The sequence below is a fragment of the Myzus persicae genome, unplaced genomic scaffold (genome assembly GCF_001856785.1).
Source record: "Myzus persicae strain clone G006 unplaced genomic scaffold, MPER_G0061.0, whole genome shotgun sequence".
Classification (NCBI taxonomy): Eukaryota; Metazoa; Arthropoda; class Insecta; order Hemiptera; family Aphididae; genus Myzus; species Myzus persicae.
Window position 1 is genome coordinate 40,416 of NW_019103856.1, and position 15,550 is coordinate 55,965.

Below are 15,550 nucleotides of genomic sequence, written 5' to 3' on the forward strand. Positions count from 1 at the left end.
CGATTATTAAACACACAAGACTATTTATTATTCTATTTTGTTTTATTTAGTGTTCTGTGTTAAAAAAAGTGTATTTATAACCAACGTCTCGCACAAATATTTATTAAACTACCTATTTTTTGTGCTCCTGAACAGGTATACCTATATAATCTGATCAAGATATACTATAGTATCGAGGAAATATTGAGTTAAAGGTTGGTAATTTAAGTTATATTAAGTAAAGAATTAGTGGCGGCCAAACAGAGGGGAGTGATGAGGGGATTTATCCTATAATAAAATCTAAACCAGTACTTAGTTATAATTTATGTATCTATTATGTTTTGTATAGGTACTATTGTACTAAGAACAATAGGTCCATGATAATAGGCTCAGAAGATATGGGGGCTATGGTGGTTTGAAAATGTTCTGGTCCATCAACTTTATTAATTTGTAAAAATGGGCTATATGACAAGAACGCCATATTGACAAGCCTGAGTAAGTTAATGTTGATTTTTAATTGAGTTAAGTTAAGTTCATTGAGAACATTTTAAAGAGTTTAAAGTTAGTAGTAATTCTAATTTTTTTTAACTCGGTTAAGTTAAAAGTGTATGGATATTTACAATTAACTTAGGTACTTTTCCTTTGAAAGGTCTTGTAATCGTATGGCACGGTGGTTGTCGACGAATCCTTGCCACATATTAAACACGCGTTTCAACCGTATCGCTGCATAGTCCATATATACAGATTACAGACCGTGTTGCTGAAGCTCACAAAAAAAAAAAAATAATAAAAAAAAATGCACGTATCTGAAATTCGTTCTATGTCATGTGTTTTTGTCGTAGGAAAATATGTCTCCCATTAAGAAGAAAGTGGTGATCGTCGGTGATGGTGAGAGCGGTAAGACATGCCTCTTGCGAGTGTTTTTGGAGGATATTTTTCCAGATGTATACGTGCCAACGGTGTTTGACTTCTATACAACCGAGATCGAAGTTGATGGGAAAAAGGTAGCGCTCGAACTGTGTGACACTGCTGGCCAAGAGGATTACGACAGGCTGCGACCACTGTCATACAGGACCGCGAATGTAGTGATCATATGCTATTCTATCGATACTCCCAAATCATTGATCAACGTGATTGATAAATGGGTGCCAGAAGTGCGGTTTTTTTGCAAGGAAGTTCCGGTGATATTGGTTGGAAATAAGAAGGACCTCCGCGATAACCATCTGCTGCAGGATATTGATCTACCGAAGTCTGGCCAGGACAAATGCAACTCCACCGAAGTCCCTGTTGGACAAACTATTACTGAAAACGACAAGGTGACATGTATTGATCTGCAGGGTAAGATCGATTGGTGCAGGTTTTTGACACACGAGAAATCCACACTGGAATCTGACAGGAAACCACATAAAACGGTCGAAGGGCTGCCTGCAGTACAGGCGAAATCGGATGGCTACAGTGACTTGATAGTAGCAATAAGACGAGAAGAATTCGACGTATCGGAAATTGGTCAAAAAAATACAAACAGATTAGAACCAGAAACATCTATACCCACCGCAGAAAACCACAATGTGGATACACCGAGAAAAACTACCATTCGGATACCAGAATATAATGTCATGATTACCAAAGAGATTGGCCAATCAGTGGCGGAAGATATAAAAGCTTTCGCGTTTTTAGAATGTTCTTCGAAGACCAAGGAAGGAGTCCGTGATGTTTTCGTTGCCACAGTGAAGGCAACGAAACGGACTTCCAAACATAGTACGCAGTGCATTTTACTTTAAACACAAAATAAATAATATATTTTTTAATTTATACGTTGGTGCCTATATTATATAGGTACGTATAGATACACAAATTCATATACCTATATGTTATAGATTTGTCTTATATCTACATTTATATTAATACAGTTTGTGGGTAATGGGAGGGGTATACCGATATTATAATATATTATTATCATAGGCAGAACTATGGGGTGTGCCAGATATGTTTCAGCACACCCTGAATCACCATCAAAATATTTTTCAAATCTGTAAACAATTATTGTTATTCTACTAAATTATTAATTTCAAGTAAAGCAATATTAAAAAATAAAAATTGCTTACAGTTGTTACGTGTGTGTTTACTTAAACTTTTTACATAATATATTTTGTTTTTACTATACACAATGACATTTTTAAAATATGATTCATTTTAAGGTATTATTTATTTACACTACGAAACTAATAACTATTCTCACCGTTCTATTTGATAAGTTATTATTAGTATTATTGACTTAAAGTTAATAGCAGTACCCACCTAATATATGATATAAATATATACTACCTAATATAATAGGTATGTTCTGCTTTGTTCACATGATTGGAATAAAGAGATTAATATTTCTATAAGGAATCCGGGGAAGATATTATAACAAACGATTGCTAATCGGCGATTAGTCTATTAAAACCGCTATATACCTATATCAATCATTTTTGGTACAGTAATTTACTCAAGATTGTAGATAATTTGTTAGGTAAACGTTTATTACATTTTCAAGCTTTTTAAACCAACAAGTAGTGACCACGCCGGAAATGGATATCTCCTTCAGTCAGTCAGGATGATGTGAAAATTAAAATGTTCATAAATTTATGACTAGGTACAAAATAATAAATTTACAAATTTTTGTGATTTTGAAAATAGTACACATATGTATGGAAAATATTATGAATTATGATAGATCCCATTGCAGGGTTATATCTAGGGCAGTAAAGTTGTTGCATTTGCATGTTTTTTTTAAATGGTTATATTTATTGCTGAGTGCGCTTAAAATAGGTTTTGTTAAACTCTTAATTTAAACAAAAAAAAATTATATTGCAATAAATGCAATTTTGGCGATTTTTTAAATTTTACTGCAATTTTAACTATTTTTCATAATTTTCGTTTACATTTAAGATTATATAACTTAAAATAAAAGTAACTAAACGTAGCAGTGAACAAATTTCTATATTTGTTGTAATACCTACTTATTATTTCTATAGAGCGATTATAGCAAAACTTGTCCCTCAATAACATAATATATTATCGTCTATCACTGTCAGACAAGTTTCGTGGCATATACTGTCGTTTGTTATACTTTGTCGCGTCTATTTCATCCGTTAAAATGCCAAAAGTCAAACCGATTAAATCAGCCATTTAAAAAAATTATGTATCAGAATTTGGTGACGCTATATTTTCTTCTGATGACAGTATTCTCTTTTGTAAAATGTTTGAAGTGCAAGTATGTGCCGATAGACGTAAGCAATATTAATATTTAATTTGTATTATTACTATGTATTAATATATTTAATTTTATTAATTATAATTTAATTTTTTTTAATTTTTTCAATGCAATTTTTAAATTTATAAGTGCAATTTTTAATATATTTTAATGCAATAATGCAATCAATTTAGTGTGTTTTTTAATGCAATAACTTCACTGCCCTAGTTATATCCATAAACCGATCATAGTAGACATAGAGTTTGATAAAGCAGTGTTTACTATGATAACATTATATAGAGGTATTTTTAAAGTATATATTTTGGTAATACACAATTGAGTAATTTTAAACTTTAAGTTCACATACAGTAGTAGTTTTTACAGTTTTTTATTTTCATTGTGTACACAACATACAGAGTAAGTACACAGAAAAAATGAATGAAGATTAGCATAAGGCAGTAGGTAGTAATATTAAATTCAAAACTCAAATACAATAAAAAAAATAATATTACAAAAATAGCATAATTTGGTACATACAAAATCATATTGTTATATATCACTTAATTTTAATTTACCTTCATTTATTGTTAAAAAAGATATATCGGCTAAAGTTTGTTCACATATGGCTTCACCAGCCCTCTCCCATACCTGAAAATTTTTTATTATTACATAGTTGTTTTTTAGTAATTTAAAATGAATAATGGTTTACTGTATACATACCCCTTTATATTTGAAATTATCTGTTTGAGGTGGTGGGTATTTGAAATTGGGCCCAAAGTTTAAAGATAGAGTACAATTTTTATACAAAGATACTGTAGGAAAATATTTTCCATCATATAAATCGACAGCACTTTCATTAAAACATTCTCCATTTTTATAATAAATTATTTTACTCCCAATTAGTGGTTTTAAGCATTTCAGTGCATCACGACTGCTATCTTGAGACTGTTCTTCATAGTATAAATGGCTTTTGAATTTTATCAATATCTAAAAGAGCATATGAAATAACATATTTAAGTATTACTTGGGAAGGCATTATTAAAGATAGTAAATATTTATAAATAATGTGAAGTACCAAATCTTTATGAGTTGGTGGAAGAGATATCATGTTGGTAGGTAGACATATCATAATGCCTAATGTATCGCCTTCACCAAATCCGCTACTATAATGTTTTCCACGACTCTCGTGAAACACTGTACCTTTTCTTTAAAAATTAATCAAAAATATTTTAAAACCATTATATTTTGATAACTTTTTTGGTTTTTATCATGTTTATTACCTAGATCTCCACGAATAGCCAAATTTATCATATCCTAATGGTGCTTGAACATTTGCAAATTCTTGGCTCCATCCAATACGACAAGCCGAATTATCGGGCATTTCTTCAACTGTTGTCTCCCAATACCAATTTCCACTGGTAACACCTTACAATTAACAATAAATAAATAATTACTTATGTAAGGAAAATAATATACGGTAATCCTTCGTTATCTGCGGAGGTTACGTTCCAGCAAAGTTGCACGGATAACGAGGAATTACTGTACAATCATAACTTACTATGCGTAGCTCGTGCCATACAGTACCCTTTCTCTCCAGTTACTGACAACCTGTCTTCAGAAATATGTAGCTGTGGTGCACGATCATGTAATGCCAACAGTACTTGGTTTGGACAAAGCGGCCTATATAACCACCCCGGAATCAATTTTCCAGCAGACTCATTAGACTCATCAAACTCTTGTCGAAATGGAGCATGAGGATCTGGTTCAGCTAATATATATTTATAACCATCTTTGTTGAACGGATGTTCAAGTGGATACCCATGAGCAGGTAATTTTACATTTGACTGATCACCAGCACTTCTACCTTTCTTGCCACTACCTATTCCACTTGTTCCGTCACCAAATGTTTTTCTCTTAGCACCTCGTCCCTTGAGACCAGTTGTGATTGCTAGAAAAGTAATAAAAACGATAATATGTTATAAATTATAATTTTAATTAATTAATCAATTATTTAATGATATTGAAAAAAACAAATTTAATATTTTACACAACATCAATAAAATAAGTATAACCTAAAACAAAAGTATACAATTCAAAAGATAATAATCTAGTAAAAGTGAACATGTTTGTATTATTAACTAAAACCTGTTACATAAGAATAATAAGGTTTATATTACGGTCAACTAATAATAACTGTTGGACATTTGGCATGGTATTGTTTGTTCTTTTATTAAATAAATATTTAGTGGAAGTTTCTTCTACAATTATGTTTAAGGTTCATTACCAGGTAAGTTGCATTGGCTATATTAGAAATTCTATGGGTTTTGATAGAAATTGGTTTGTAAGTGCAAAAATCTTTAGTCACTAGTATATTCTACATAATATACTTGACGTGTATAAATATGGAAAATGTATGATTGGGATATGTACATTGCACATTGGCAGTTTTGTAATACTAAAAAAAATGTTTAAAGAAACATTTGTGCTTTAAATTGAAAATAGTGCATAGTCAATTTATTTCAGAGGTTCAGTTATTTTGTAAATAAGGCAGTACCTTACAGTGGTGCTCAGCATTTGTAGTGAAAAAGAGATGTTTTTACATGTACCTTTATTTATTATCTATTATTATTTTAAAACATCATATAGATTATCAGATTATATGTAGTAAATCAATATGTTTAATGATATAGAATAGGAGGTTAAAAAACAAAGAGCAAATATAGTTTGTCACAAGATCTGTTTGGTTAAGAATTCTTTCAAATTAGTGTTCATTGGATTTTAATTAAAATTAAAAGATATAATGAATTTGCATGCTGTTTTTTTGCAATATACATATAGTAACGGCAAAGAAATTTGTACACTATACAGCTCTAGCGTTAATAGGAGATATTTTTATATATAAATGCAGAGGCATAAATTTAATTTTCATAAAACTTATTAATATTTTGTACACCTATTGCATTTTTTAAAAGTATTCATAAAAATTAGATTTAAATTTAACTATTTATAATTTGTGTACATAAATTATAAATCAATCCCAACTTACTAGGTTGAATTCCAGTTTCTGTAACTTTAAGATGGCCCCCTTTTATCATTGCTTCATAATTTGGTTTGATTTGAGAAATATCAAATAATAGCTTATAAGACTGGGAACCATTTTCACCATTTATTACACTGAACAAAACGTCTGTTTCTTTGACTAATGATCTTGTAATCTAAAATAAATTTTAAGAAAACATAATTATAATTTATAAGTTTATACCTATAATGTAAATATATAATAGACAAGGATACATTTTTTATTGTATCAATTACATAGTACATACTGTTGAATGCCAGGATTGTGTGACTCTTCTTGCAGTTGTAGTCATACTCTCCCAATGTGATTCAATAAAAGGAATAATATCTTTATCCCTTGAGAAATAAACTTGAGGGTTTCCACTTTTAATAGTTTCCTGCATCAAATTTCCAATTGCAGTCACACACATTTGTGGAAACACTAAAATATTTGAAATTAATTTAATAAAGAAAATATTTGTTAAAAAAAAAACTTACTTGCAGGATTTTTTTTGAAACTCTCAAGACCAGTGGGTGAACAGTTTTTACAGACAAATATATAATTTAACATAAACGGAACCAATTTTCCTAGTTGATATCCAATACAGGATTCATGATACCAACGATTACAGTTGGCACATAATAGTTCAATGATATTGTAATTTCTTTCTTTATTGCTAAAATAATACAATATTCTTTGTACTAATATACATATAATTAAAAATTGAATTGACACAGTGATTAAATTACAAACAATAATTTAACAGTTTTAAGCATTCAGTTGTCTAGCTTGTAAATCTATACATTATTCTAATTTTACTAGAGGCGTGGCGAAGGGAGACATCGAGAGGCAGCTACTCTGAGAGTCTTCTAAGGGGTTGTGGTCGGTAATGGCCTATTAATTATAATATTTTAATAATAACTATGACAGGAACTCGTACTTATAAATGTAACATTAAATGCTTTTATTGGATTGTAGCTACATGGTGCATGAAATATTATTTGACTAGTCTCTGAAAAGTTTTAAGCTTGCCAAGCCACTGAATTATACTATCTATACCTAAATATATTTTTAATTTGAAATGAGTATTTACCAATCATTAGAATATTATAACCACAAATAATAGATATGTACAATATCTATGATTATAATAATTAAATTTGATCAATTAATTGTTAGGTAACACATGACATAAACAACCTACATTTAAATGATATTTTTTAAAAAAAATGTTACTAAAAAAAAGAAATGTCATAAAATAATTATACATAAAAAACGATTGCAGTTTGAATCAATAAATTTCTTAGTTCAATGAATTCACATTTACAAACTAATAAACTTACCAATAACAGTTGACGGTTTGAATGCTATTTTCTGGAATTTTATTTGTAACCGGTGCAGATTTAGTGGAATTATCTTTGAAATTTTCTTTGGGCACATCGTTACCGTTAGTTGAGACCATTTCAGTTTGAATGGATTCAGTAGGAGTTTTTATATCAGTATTATCATCCATTTTAATCACAGTTTACTCATTTACCTATAAAAATTAAAAAATTCATACATTATATTATTATTGATAACTATAATAATCAATCAATGACCATTGTTATTTGTGGTAATTAAAAAAATTAAAATATCCTTTTATATTAACCCCAAAAAACCTAAAAATAAGCACTTAAAAAAAAAAATTAAATAAATTTCATATAGGTATGTGACATTTAATAATAACAATTTAAGTTTCAGGAAAAAACAAGTAAAATATTATAATTTTGTACATGAACATAAAAATAATAATAATATATTGGATGCAAAAAACTACCTATGAGTAACTATGTGATGTTTTTTAATAAACTAACTAATGAATACATGTTTTAGATCGTCGATCACTGATCAATTTGAAGTGCAATAGTTTTCTGACCTACACAATGTAATTACTTATTATCCATGAATCTATAATCATGAATTGTGAATAATGGTGGTAATTGTTAAGAATCTCTAAAATTTGCAATTAAATATTTTGTACTTTGAGACGTAATTGTAAGCATAGGTACCTCCGCTAAGTTTAACTACACCTATGATGGATATGCAGATGCCATAAGTCCCAAACCCTGGTTGTAAGTAATAACTAATAACCATCAATTGCTGCAGAGAAATACTTTTATTAACGTAATACGTAAATGACTATCCATTTACACGTAGAAAAACAAAAATTTTAATATTAAGTCAAATTATAATAATAGAGTTCTTATGTATCTATTTGAAAATATATTAAGTATTTATTTATTTAAACAACTCAGAAAACGATAACTAGATACAGCACTTAACAGAAATACTCACCTTAGTAGGTAAGTTTATAAATTATTGAATTTATATTTTCAAAGTTTTGGTCTTATATTATGAAACGATATAGGTAGGTACTGACATATTGTAATTTGTATTTAATATTTTGATTTCAATTACTTACTAAAATTTATCACTTGCAAATTAGAGTATCAACAGACAATAATAATTGTGCATAAACCAATAGATTTGTAACAATACTAAGAAATTATTTGATTGTACTCTTACAATTAAAAACCAAAATAAGATTCAATGCAACGATAAAAGCAAAACACGCATGGAAACTCACTACTCAGTAAAAAAAAATTGTAGTAATTTAACTCTTCTAGTTCAACTCGGGTCTCTATCTAATTTCAATCCGTTAAAACTTCTTAACACGATGCCGATTACCGGTGCCGTCCGGTGGACGGTTGTGGGCTTGTGGCGAGTGAGTGAGTGAGACAGTACGATAGTACGAAAGCACAAACACAAACAACTTCACAGTTGTAGTTAACAACACAATGTCTGTAGTCACTATCACACACGGTTAAAGATATTATACACAGTACACAGATATATAAAACAACAATCAGAATAGATAGTGAGTATCTTTAGTTTACTCTATGGTGAGTCCTGAGTGAGTAGTGATAGATATGTACTTTATGCCAGTTCGCCACATCACCACTACTGCCACTACTCACTGGACACTGACTGTCCAGCTTGAGCAAGGATAATTATTAGATTTGTTATATCATAGAAGTATAGAACAATATAGAAGCGACACTCTGCCTGGTGGTTTAGTGTTGTTGTAAATGATTATGTATTAATGGCTTAATTCTATTATAATTATTATCTATGACCCAGAGAGCCGCGCAGCTATACACCGATCAAAAATTCAAAACACTTCATAGTCCCCCCGCAGCCACGATTGCTACATCATTATTATAAGTAGAAGTGGTCTGACTTTAGTACTGTTCATTTTAAATTTGATGCCCAGCCGAGTTGCGCTCTCTCGGCTAATGGAGGTCCGCCTAAGCTTTAGATATAATAATATGATCCAAGTTCTAAGCTCTAAGCACAGAATAAGCGAAGCTCACAGCCTATGCCTTCAGGAAATAAACTCGAAGTGACCTACTGACGTCTGACGCTTCAATTTGAAAGTGTCATAATTATAACAACTTGATTCATATTTTGTATGTAAATAAAAATAATAACTATGTTTAAAATTCAAAATTCCATCGATATTGCGGTAAATTAAATGTGACAATAGTTACAAAAATAAAAAATGATATAGTGATTATTTAGTGGTCATGTATTTAAGATTGCATATTGTCGTTTGGTACAATTTCATATAATTTAATTGTCTACATGGTCGGAAATTCGTGTTACGACGACGTGGTGATTGCGGATGATAATAAAAATAGAGAAATATAACTGATAAGATTCAATGTTGTGAGTTGTGAGTTGTCTACTTGTGTAGTTGAGTTTTGAGAATAACTAATTAAATTTTAATACTTGGGTAGTTGACAAAATTACAGTTAATATAATTGTTATTTCTGCAATTTAGCTGTCAATCTCCTCAAGTTGTTATTGATATTTTGATTCATATTCCGTGGGCATTCCAGTTGATTATTTTTGAAAATTGTACATTTACCTAACATCAGTCTATACAAAAGATGACAGGTAATGAGTAAAATATATTTTTTTTTTATTTATAAAGTAGTTCTCATTTAGTACAATTATTTTATTTTTACTTTTAGATATAGTGAAACAAGCAGAGTCTTATGAGGCAAATGAATTGTTCGACATCAAAAACTCATACTACATCGGAAACTACCAACAATGTATTAATGATGCTCAGAAAGAACCGGTATTTTGTAATTTATAATCATAATTAGCTTAAGAAGTACAAAATTAATGTTTATTGTTTAGGACATATTCTATTGCTATTAAATGTTTTTTTTCCTTTATAGCCAAACTATGGAAATTTACGTCTACAACGAGACATATTCATGTACCGTGCTTACTTGGCACAAAAAAAATATGGCATTGTACTAGCAGAAATAAAAACTAATTCACCTGCAGAACTAAAACCCTTTAAACTGTTAGCAGAGTATTTGCAAACTCCTGGTAATAGGTAAGATTAGTTAAATGAAAAATGAGATAAAAATTGTACAGAATTTAAAAAAGACACTAGTAGAAGTATTCAATTGTGAGTTAAGTTACACATTTTTTTTTGTGATTTAAAATATTAGTAATAAATAATTTAACACTAGTTATTTTGCTATGTCACGAAGTCGATAAACATTATTTTATTTTATTGGACCATTACTGTATTAAATTAAATGGTAGCCATAAATATTTATAGGATACCATCGTGTATGAAAACAAACTTATTATTTTTGAAATGTTGTCAATTTTTGTCATTAAAAAAAATATAATGAAAACTACCATAATAATTCAAATTCAATTCAAAATATTGAATACTTAATGGGCTGAACAGTGTAGAAATGTCAACAAAAGTTAAGAAAAAAAATCTAGATAGGATTCAGAGTTGGATTTGTTGTTTAGTTCACCTGCCTGGTCATATGATTGATAAGTATTAATAAATATGTATTATAAATTTGAATGTTATATCATTATATTTGAAAAATTATTATGAGAAACTCAGCTTATCAAAAAAAAAGTTTTCTGAATTTTCTAGTCATTTTTAAGGAGTTCTAATGTTTATTGAATAACAGATAGTATAAAAAATATAAATAATATACTAGAGTAACCTTGTGTCAGGTTTTACTTACTACATTTATTTAAAACAATAAATTTAGTTAAACATGATTTTACATGATGTATTTTATTTTTTATGTACTTCAAGGAATTCTATTTTGAAAACATTGGAACAAGAATTGGAAAATATGTATGAAATAAATCATTCTCTTGTTATTGTTGCAACAACAATTTACAATCATGAACATAATTATGAATCTGCTCTAAGAGTCCTTAAAAATGATGACACTCTTGAAGGGTATGTACTTTTAAATGGAAAACACAATTTTTTAGTTACTTATCGGTAAGCATATATTATTTTATTTTAGTGTGACATTGGCTTTGATAATATATTTGAGAATGAATCGAGTAGATTTAGCATCAAAAGAATTTAAAAAGTTAAAAGAAAAGGACGAAGATGCAACATTAACACAAATGGCTCAAGCTTGGTTAAACTTAGCATTGGTAAGAACGTTTAATAATATTGTTTTAAAAAGCAATATTAATCCTAATATATAAATGACAAATTATTGAACTAAAAGATATAAGCTAACAAAAAAACTATCGGTACACTATATTATAAATATTTAAATTGGTAATTAATGTTTTTAATTTACTTCAATAAAATTAATAAAACATAATATTATGTGTTGATGTATAGGGCGGAGACAAATTGCAAGAAGCTTATTACATATTTCAAGAACTAACAGACAAATATGGAGTGACTGCTTTGTTGTTGAATAGTCAGTCAGTATGTTATATTGGTCAATGTGAATATAAAAAAGCTGAGGTTACATTACTAGATGCTTTAGAAAAAGATAGTAATGATATTGATTCTCTAGTAAATTCGTTGTTTATTTCTGTCCATATGAAAGTATCAGCTGATGTAAGTTACTGTTATAGATTTAGATTTACTATTTAGTGAGTAATATTTCTTCTTTGTTGCAGGTTACTAAAAGGCAGTTAAATATGCTGCGAGATGCTTATCCTAATTCTGACTTTATTGAAACATACAATAAAAAAGAAGCTGAATTTGATTCATTGTCCCAAGCATACCAACAATAATTTTCTTTTAAAAAGTTACATTTATAATCTAAATTATATATTATTTTTATTTGCTTCAAAATGTTAAGCTATTTTGTAATTTGAGAAAGTATTATATTCAAAAAATAGATTGAAATATAATTGAATAAATAATTTTTTTTATGGTATTAATTGTTTTACTGCCAAATTGAAAATTAGTTAATGTCTATGGATTACTGTAAATAGGTGATTTATGTTTCTTTAAATTAATTACCTTACTTAGTATGTTGTTTTATAATGGCGAGAGAGTGAAACTCTATTACAGTATTTAAATTGTATTTTTATAATTTACATGAATTATAAATAAAATCCTACCGTCCCATCGTTTAGGTATAACTATTTTTGGTTACTTTTGCAAAAATGATTATAATAATCCTTTTGTTTGCTACATTTACGTGTATTAAAGCAGTCTTGTTTCATCCTTTGCTATTAGATTATCAATAATGTAAAATATATTGTACGTTAGGCAACATATTTTTAAAAATTAATATTGGAAAACATAAATTTTACCAAAAATGCATAGTAGTAGATTTTTTTATGTACACCAGTTTTAATCTGATTAGATTTAATCACACAATTAAAACTAGTTATAAATTTTAATAATAGAGCACTTGTCAATGAGTGATAAAAACATTGTAAGTGTGTGGTTAAGCGCTCTACTGTACAGTAGCCAGTCGGTATCGAGTTTACCTCGTTATCGAGAAAGTTACCTTAATTTACGTGTTAAATATGAATTCAAGGATAAATCATTTCATACGAAAAACAATAATTGTAAACTAAGACGGCTGTTAACATATTTACCTATTAACCAAGTAGGTACCTACCTATAGCCTATATATTATGATAAATTTATAATTTACATTGCTGTTAGGTATATATTATATTATAAGTTTCCAACCTTTTTTGACTCATGACACCTTAAACTATTTTCTAAAAACCCATTGGAATCCTACAGTAGTATATCGTGTATTTATATTTATATTTTATCAACTTCGGTTTTCTTTAGCAAGGTAGGTATGAAGTATAAACACAAAAGCTTCTGTGTAATCTGTGTTATTCTTATTAGTTATTAGTTATTACATTAAACACGCACGTTAGGTATATATTTCATAAAATAATTTTCTTCATAAATTGTAACAAATATTGTGTATGATCGCTAATTACTTAATTAGTATTTTGAAATAATTTCATGGCACCCTTAATTCAAGTTTGTGGCACTCTGGTTTTGAATGACTGACCTATTTAGTAATTCATTTTACTATTAGTAATTAATACAGTGACTTTAATACATTTTTTTCAGATAACATTGCATTTTTTATATCATTAATATTTAATATTATAATAGTATGTATTTGTATAGAATATTTTATACTATTATAGTATTATTAACTTTTGAGTCAATACCGACTTACCGTAGAATGGTGTGAATAAGTAGAAGCATAAAAGGCAATAGCATAAAATGAATTTAAATTTTATAAAAATGTCTCAGATTTTTTAGTTTCAGTATGAACTACTTAAACATGCTGATTCAAACTATATTTTCAAATCTTAGTATAAAAATTCAACATTAAATACATTTTCAACTACAAAATAATTTATTATAATTTTTAGTAAATTTTTATGAATTTTCACTAAATTTTGAATACAATTTGTGATTATCAGCCTATGTATAAATAATTAGATGTAAAAAAAAAATCTATAATATAAGCTTATTAGACCCATGACTTATGAGAAATCTTATAGTATGTACATTTTCAAGTATTTTTACTGAGCAAAAACGCATTATAATTTTAGGAAAAAATAAAAAAATGTTAAATATCTTTGAGTAGGTAGTTTACATTTGTAACCGGCAATCGGAAAAAAAATCCCTGGAAGTAAAATCCTCAAGTCTATACCTAAATGTTGTTTACAGCTGTCAAAAAAAAATTATAAAACATAATAGAAATATATAAAATTTGAACGATAATTTTTTATAATATTATATAGGTTAAAGCCTTAGAGGGGTAATACATAGTCACATAGAACACCAATACAATTTTACTACCTAGGCCAGGGCCGGCGCAAGAAGTATTGGCGCCCTTAACAAGCCCCCCCCCCTCCCACCTAGTTTGAGTAGTAGTAAAACGAAGTTTTTTAGGAAGTTAAAAAAAATAAAATTTAGTTTGTATATTTTATCATAACTTTAAAAACAATAAATAATTGTGTGTGTAGTGTACTAGTGTGTGTCAGACAATTGTGTCTTTTTGATTTACGCCACACTGCGGTATTTTCGCGCGTTCTGGACTCACACTAATTGGTCAGTCGGTATTACCACAGATTAAATGAAACATGTTTCATTTAATCTGTGGTATTACATCGTAATATTAAAAGGACGTTACACCACGATTATAGATAGTATTATACTATTATTATACTATCTATAATCGTGCGTTACATCGACATTTAATGTCTCCGTTTAAGATGTACAACTATGTATAAATAAACTTTTGCAAACACAACAAGGCAAATTTTAGGGGTTTTTTCGAAATTTGTTCACTGTTGAAATATAAAAATGCATCTATACAATTTAATAGGTAGGTAGGTACAATATAATTATTGGTCGGAAAAATGTAATTTGTTACGTTGTAAATAACATAACACGATTTAATATTTATTGAATTAATTTTTCTACCAATATTTGAAATAAAATGTGTAGGTACCTTATACCTACGTGCTACGTCCTTAAACTTCTAAATACAACCTGTCTATAAAAAAAAAATAATGGCTTATGGCTAATCATATTTTGAACAACGTAACAAAAATCAAAATGTAATTTATATAATATCGCTGCATATATTATAAATATTAATTATAATTTATACAAATATACAAATACAACACAACACATAAGCCATCGTACTTAAATATATCTATTTTCGATTTTTCGAATGAATTTAATATTTAAATTGGATAATGAATAGGTTTGTTATATTGTGAGCACTTGGCAGTATATTAAGTTTAATATTGTTTAAATAGCTCGTGGGCAAGTTTTCTACATAAAGACATTTTTATGGAGTTTTTTGTTTGGATTTATAACTTTCTAAACGTCTTTTGTGTGGGTAAAGTACATT

General features: G+C 28.4%; 3 protein-coding genes across 6 annotated transcripts; 2 read left to right on the forward strand and 1 right to left on the reverse strand.

Moving 5' to 3' along the window:
• The first annotated feature begins 786 nt into the window (after positions 1 to 786).
• Positions 787 to 1,823, forward strand: LOC111035465 (ras-like GTP-binding protein Rho1). The gene has a single exon (XM_022317104.1). It carries the CDS (start codon positions 828 to 830, stop codon positions 1,758 to 1,760), a length of 933 nt encoding a protein of 310 aa, XP_022172796.1. The 5' UTR covers positions 787 to 827; the 3' UTR covers positions 1,761 to 1,823.
• Positions 1,824 to 3,575: 1,752 nt separating this feature from the next.
• LOC111035464 (set1/Ash2 histone methyltransferase complex subunit ASH2) lies at positions 3,576 to 9,177 on the reverse strand. 4 transcript variants are annotated; one of them, XM_022317102.1, is made up of 10 exons: positions 8,905 to 9,177; positions 7,619 to 7,812; positions 6,773 to 6,951; positions 6,544 to 6,716; positions 6,264 to 6,432; positions 4,776 to 5,165; positions 4,498 to 4,642; positions 4,293 to 4,422; positions 3,938 to 4,204; positions 3,767 to 3,865 (listed from the first exon to the last, which is right to left on the reverse strand). In XM_022317102.1, exons 2-10 carry the CDS (start codon positions 7,786 to 7,788, stop codon positions 3,767 to 3,769), a joined length of 1,722 nt encoding a protein of 573 aa, XP_022172794.1. In that variant the 5' UTR covers positions 7,789 to 7,812; positions 8,905 to 9,177. The 4 variants fall into 4 exon arrangements, with proteins under 4 accessions (XP_022172791.1, XP_022172794.1, XP_022172793.1 ...); XM_022317101.1 differs by having other exon boundaries at positions 8,740 to 9,176; XM_022317103.1 differs by lacking the exon at positions 8,905 to 9,177 and adding an exon at positions 8,613 to 8,630.
• An 826-nt stretch (positions 9,178 to 10,003) lies between these two features.
• Positions 10,004 to 12,537, forward strand: LOC111035466 (coatomer subunit epsilon). Its single transcript, XM_022317105.1, has 7 exons — positions 10,004 to 10,277; positions 10,355 to 10,464; positions 10,568 to 10,731; positions 11,467 to 11,616; positions 11,687 to 11,822; positions 12,019 to 12,243; positions 12,306 to 12,537. Exons 1-7 carry the CDS (start codon positions 10,271 to 10,273, stop codon positions 12,420 to 12,422), a joined length of 909 nt encoding a protein of 302 aa, XP_022172797.1. The 5' UTR covers positions 10,004 to 10,270; the 3' UTR covers positions 12,423 to 12,537.
• The last annotated feature ends 3,013 nt before the right edge of the window (positions 12,538 to 15,550 follow it).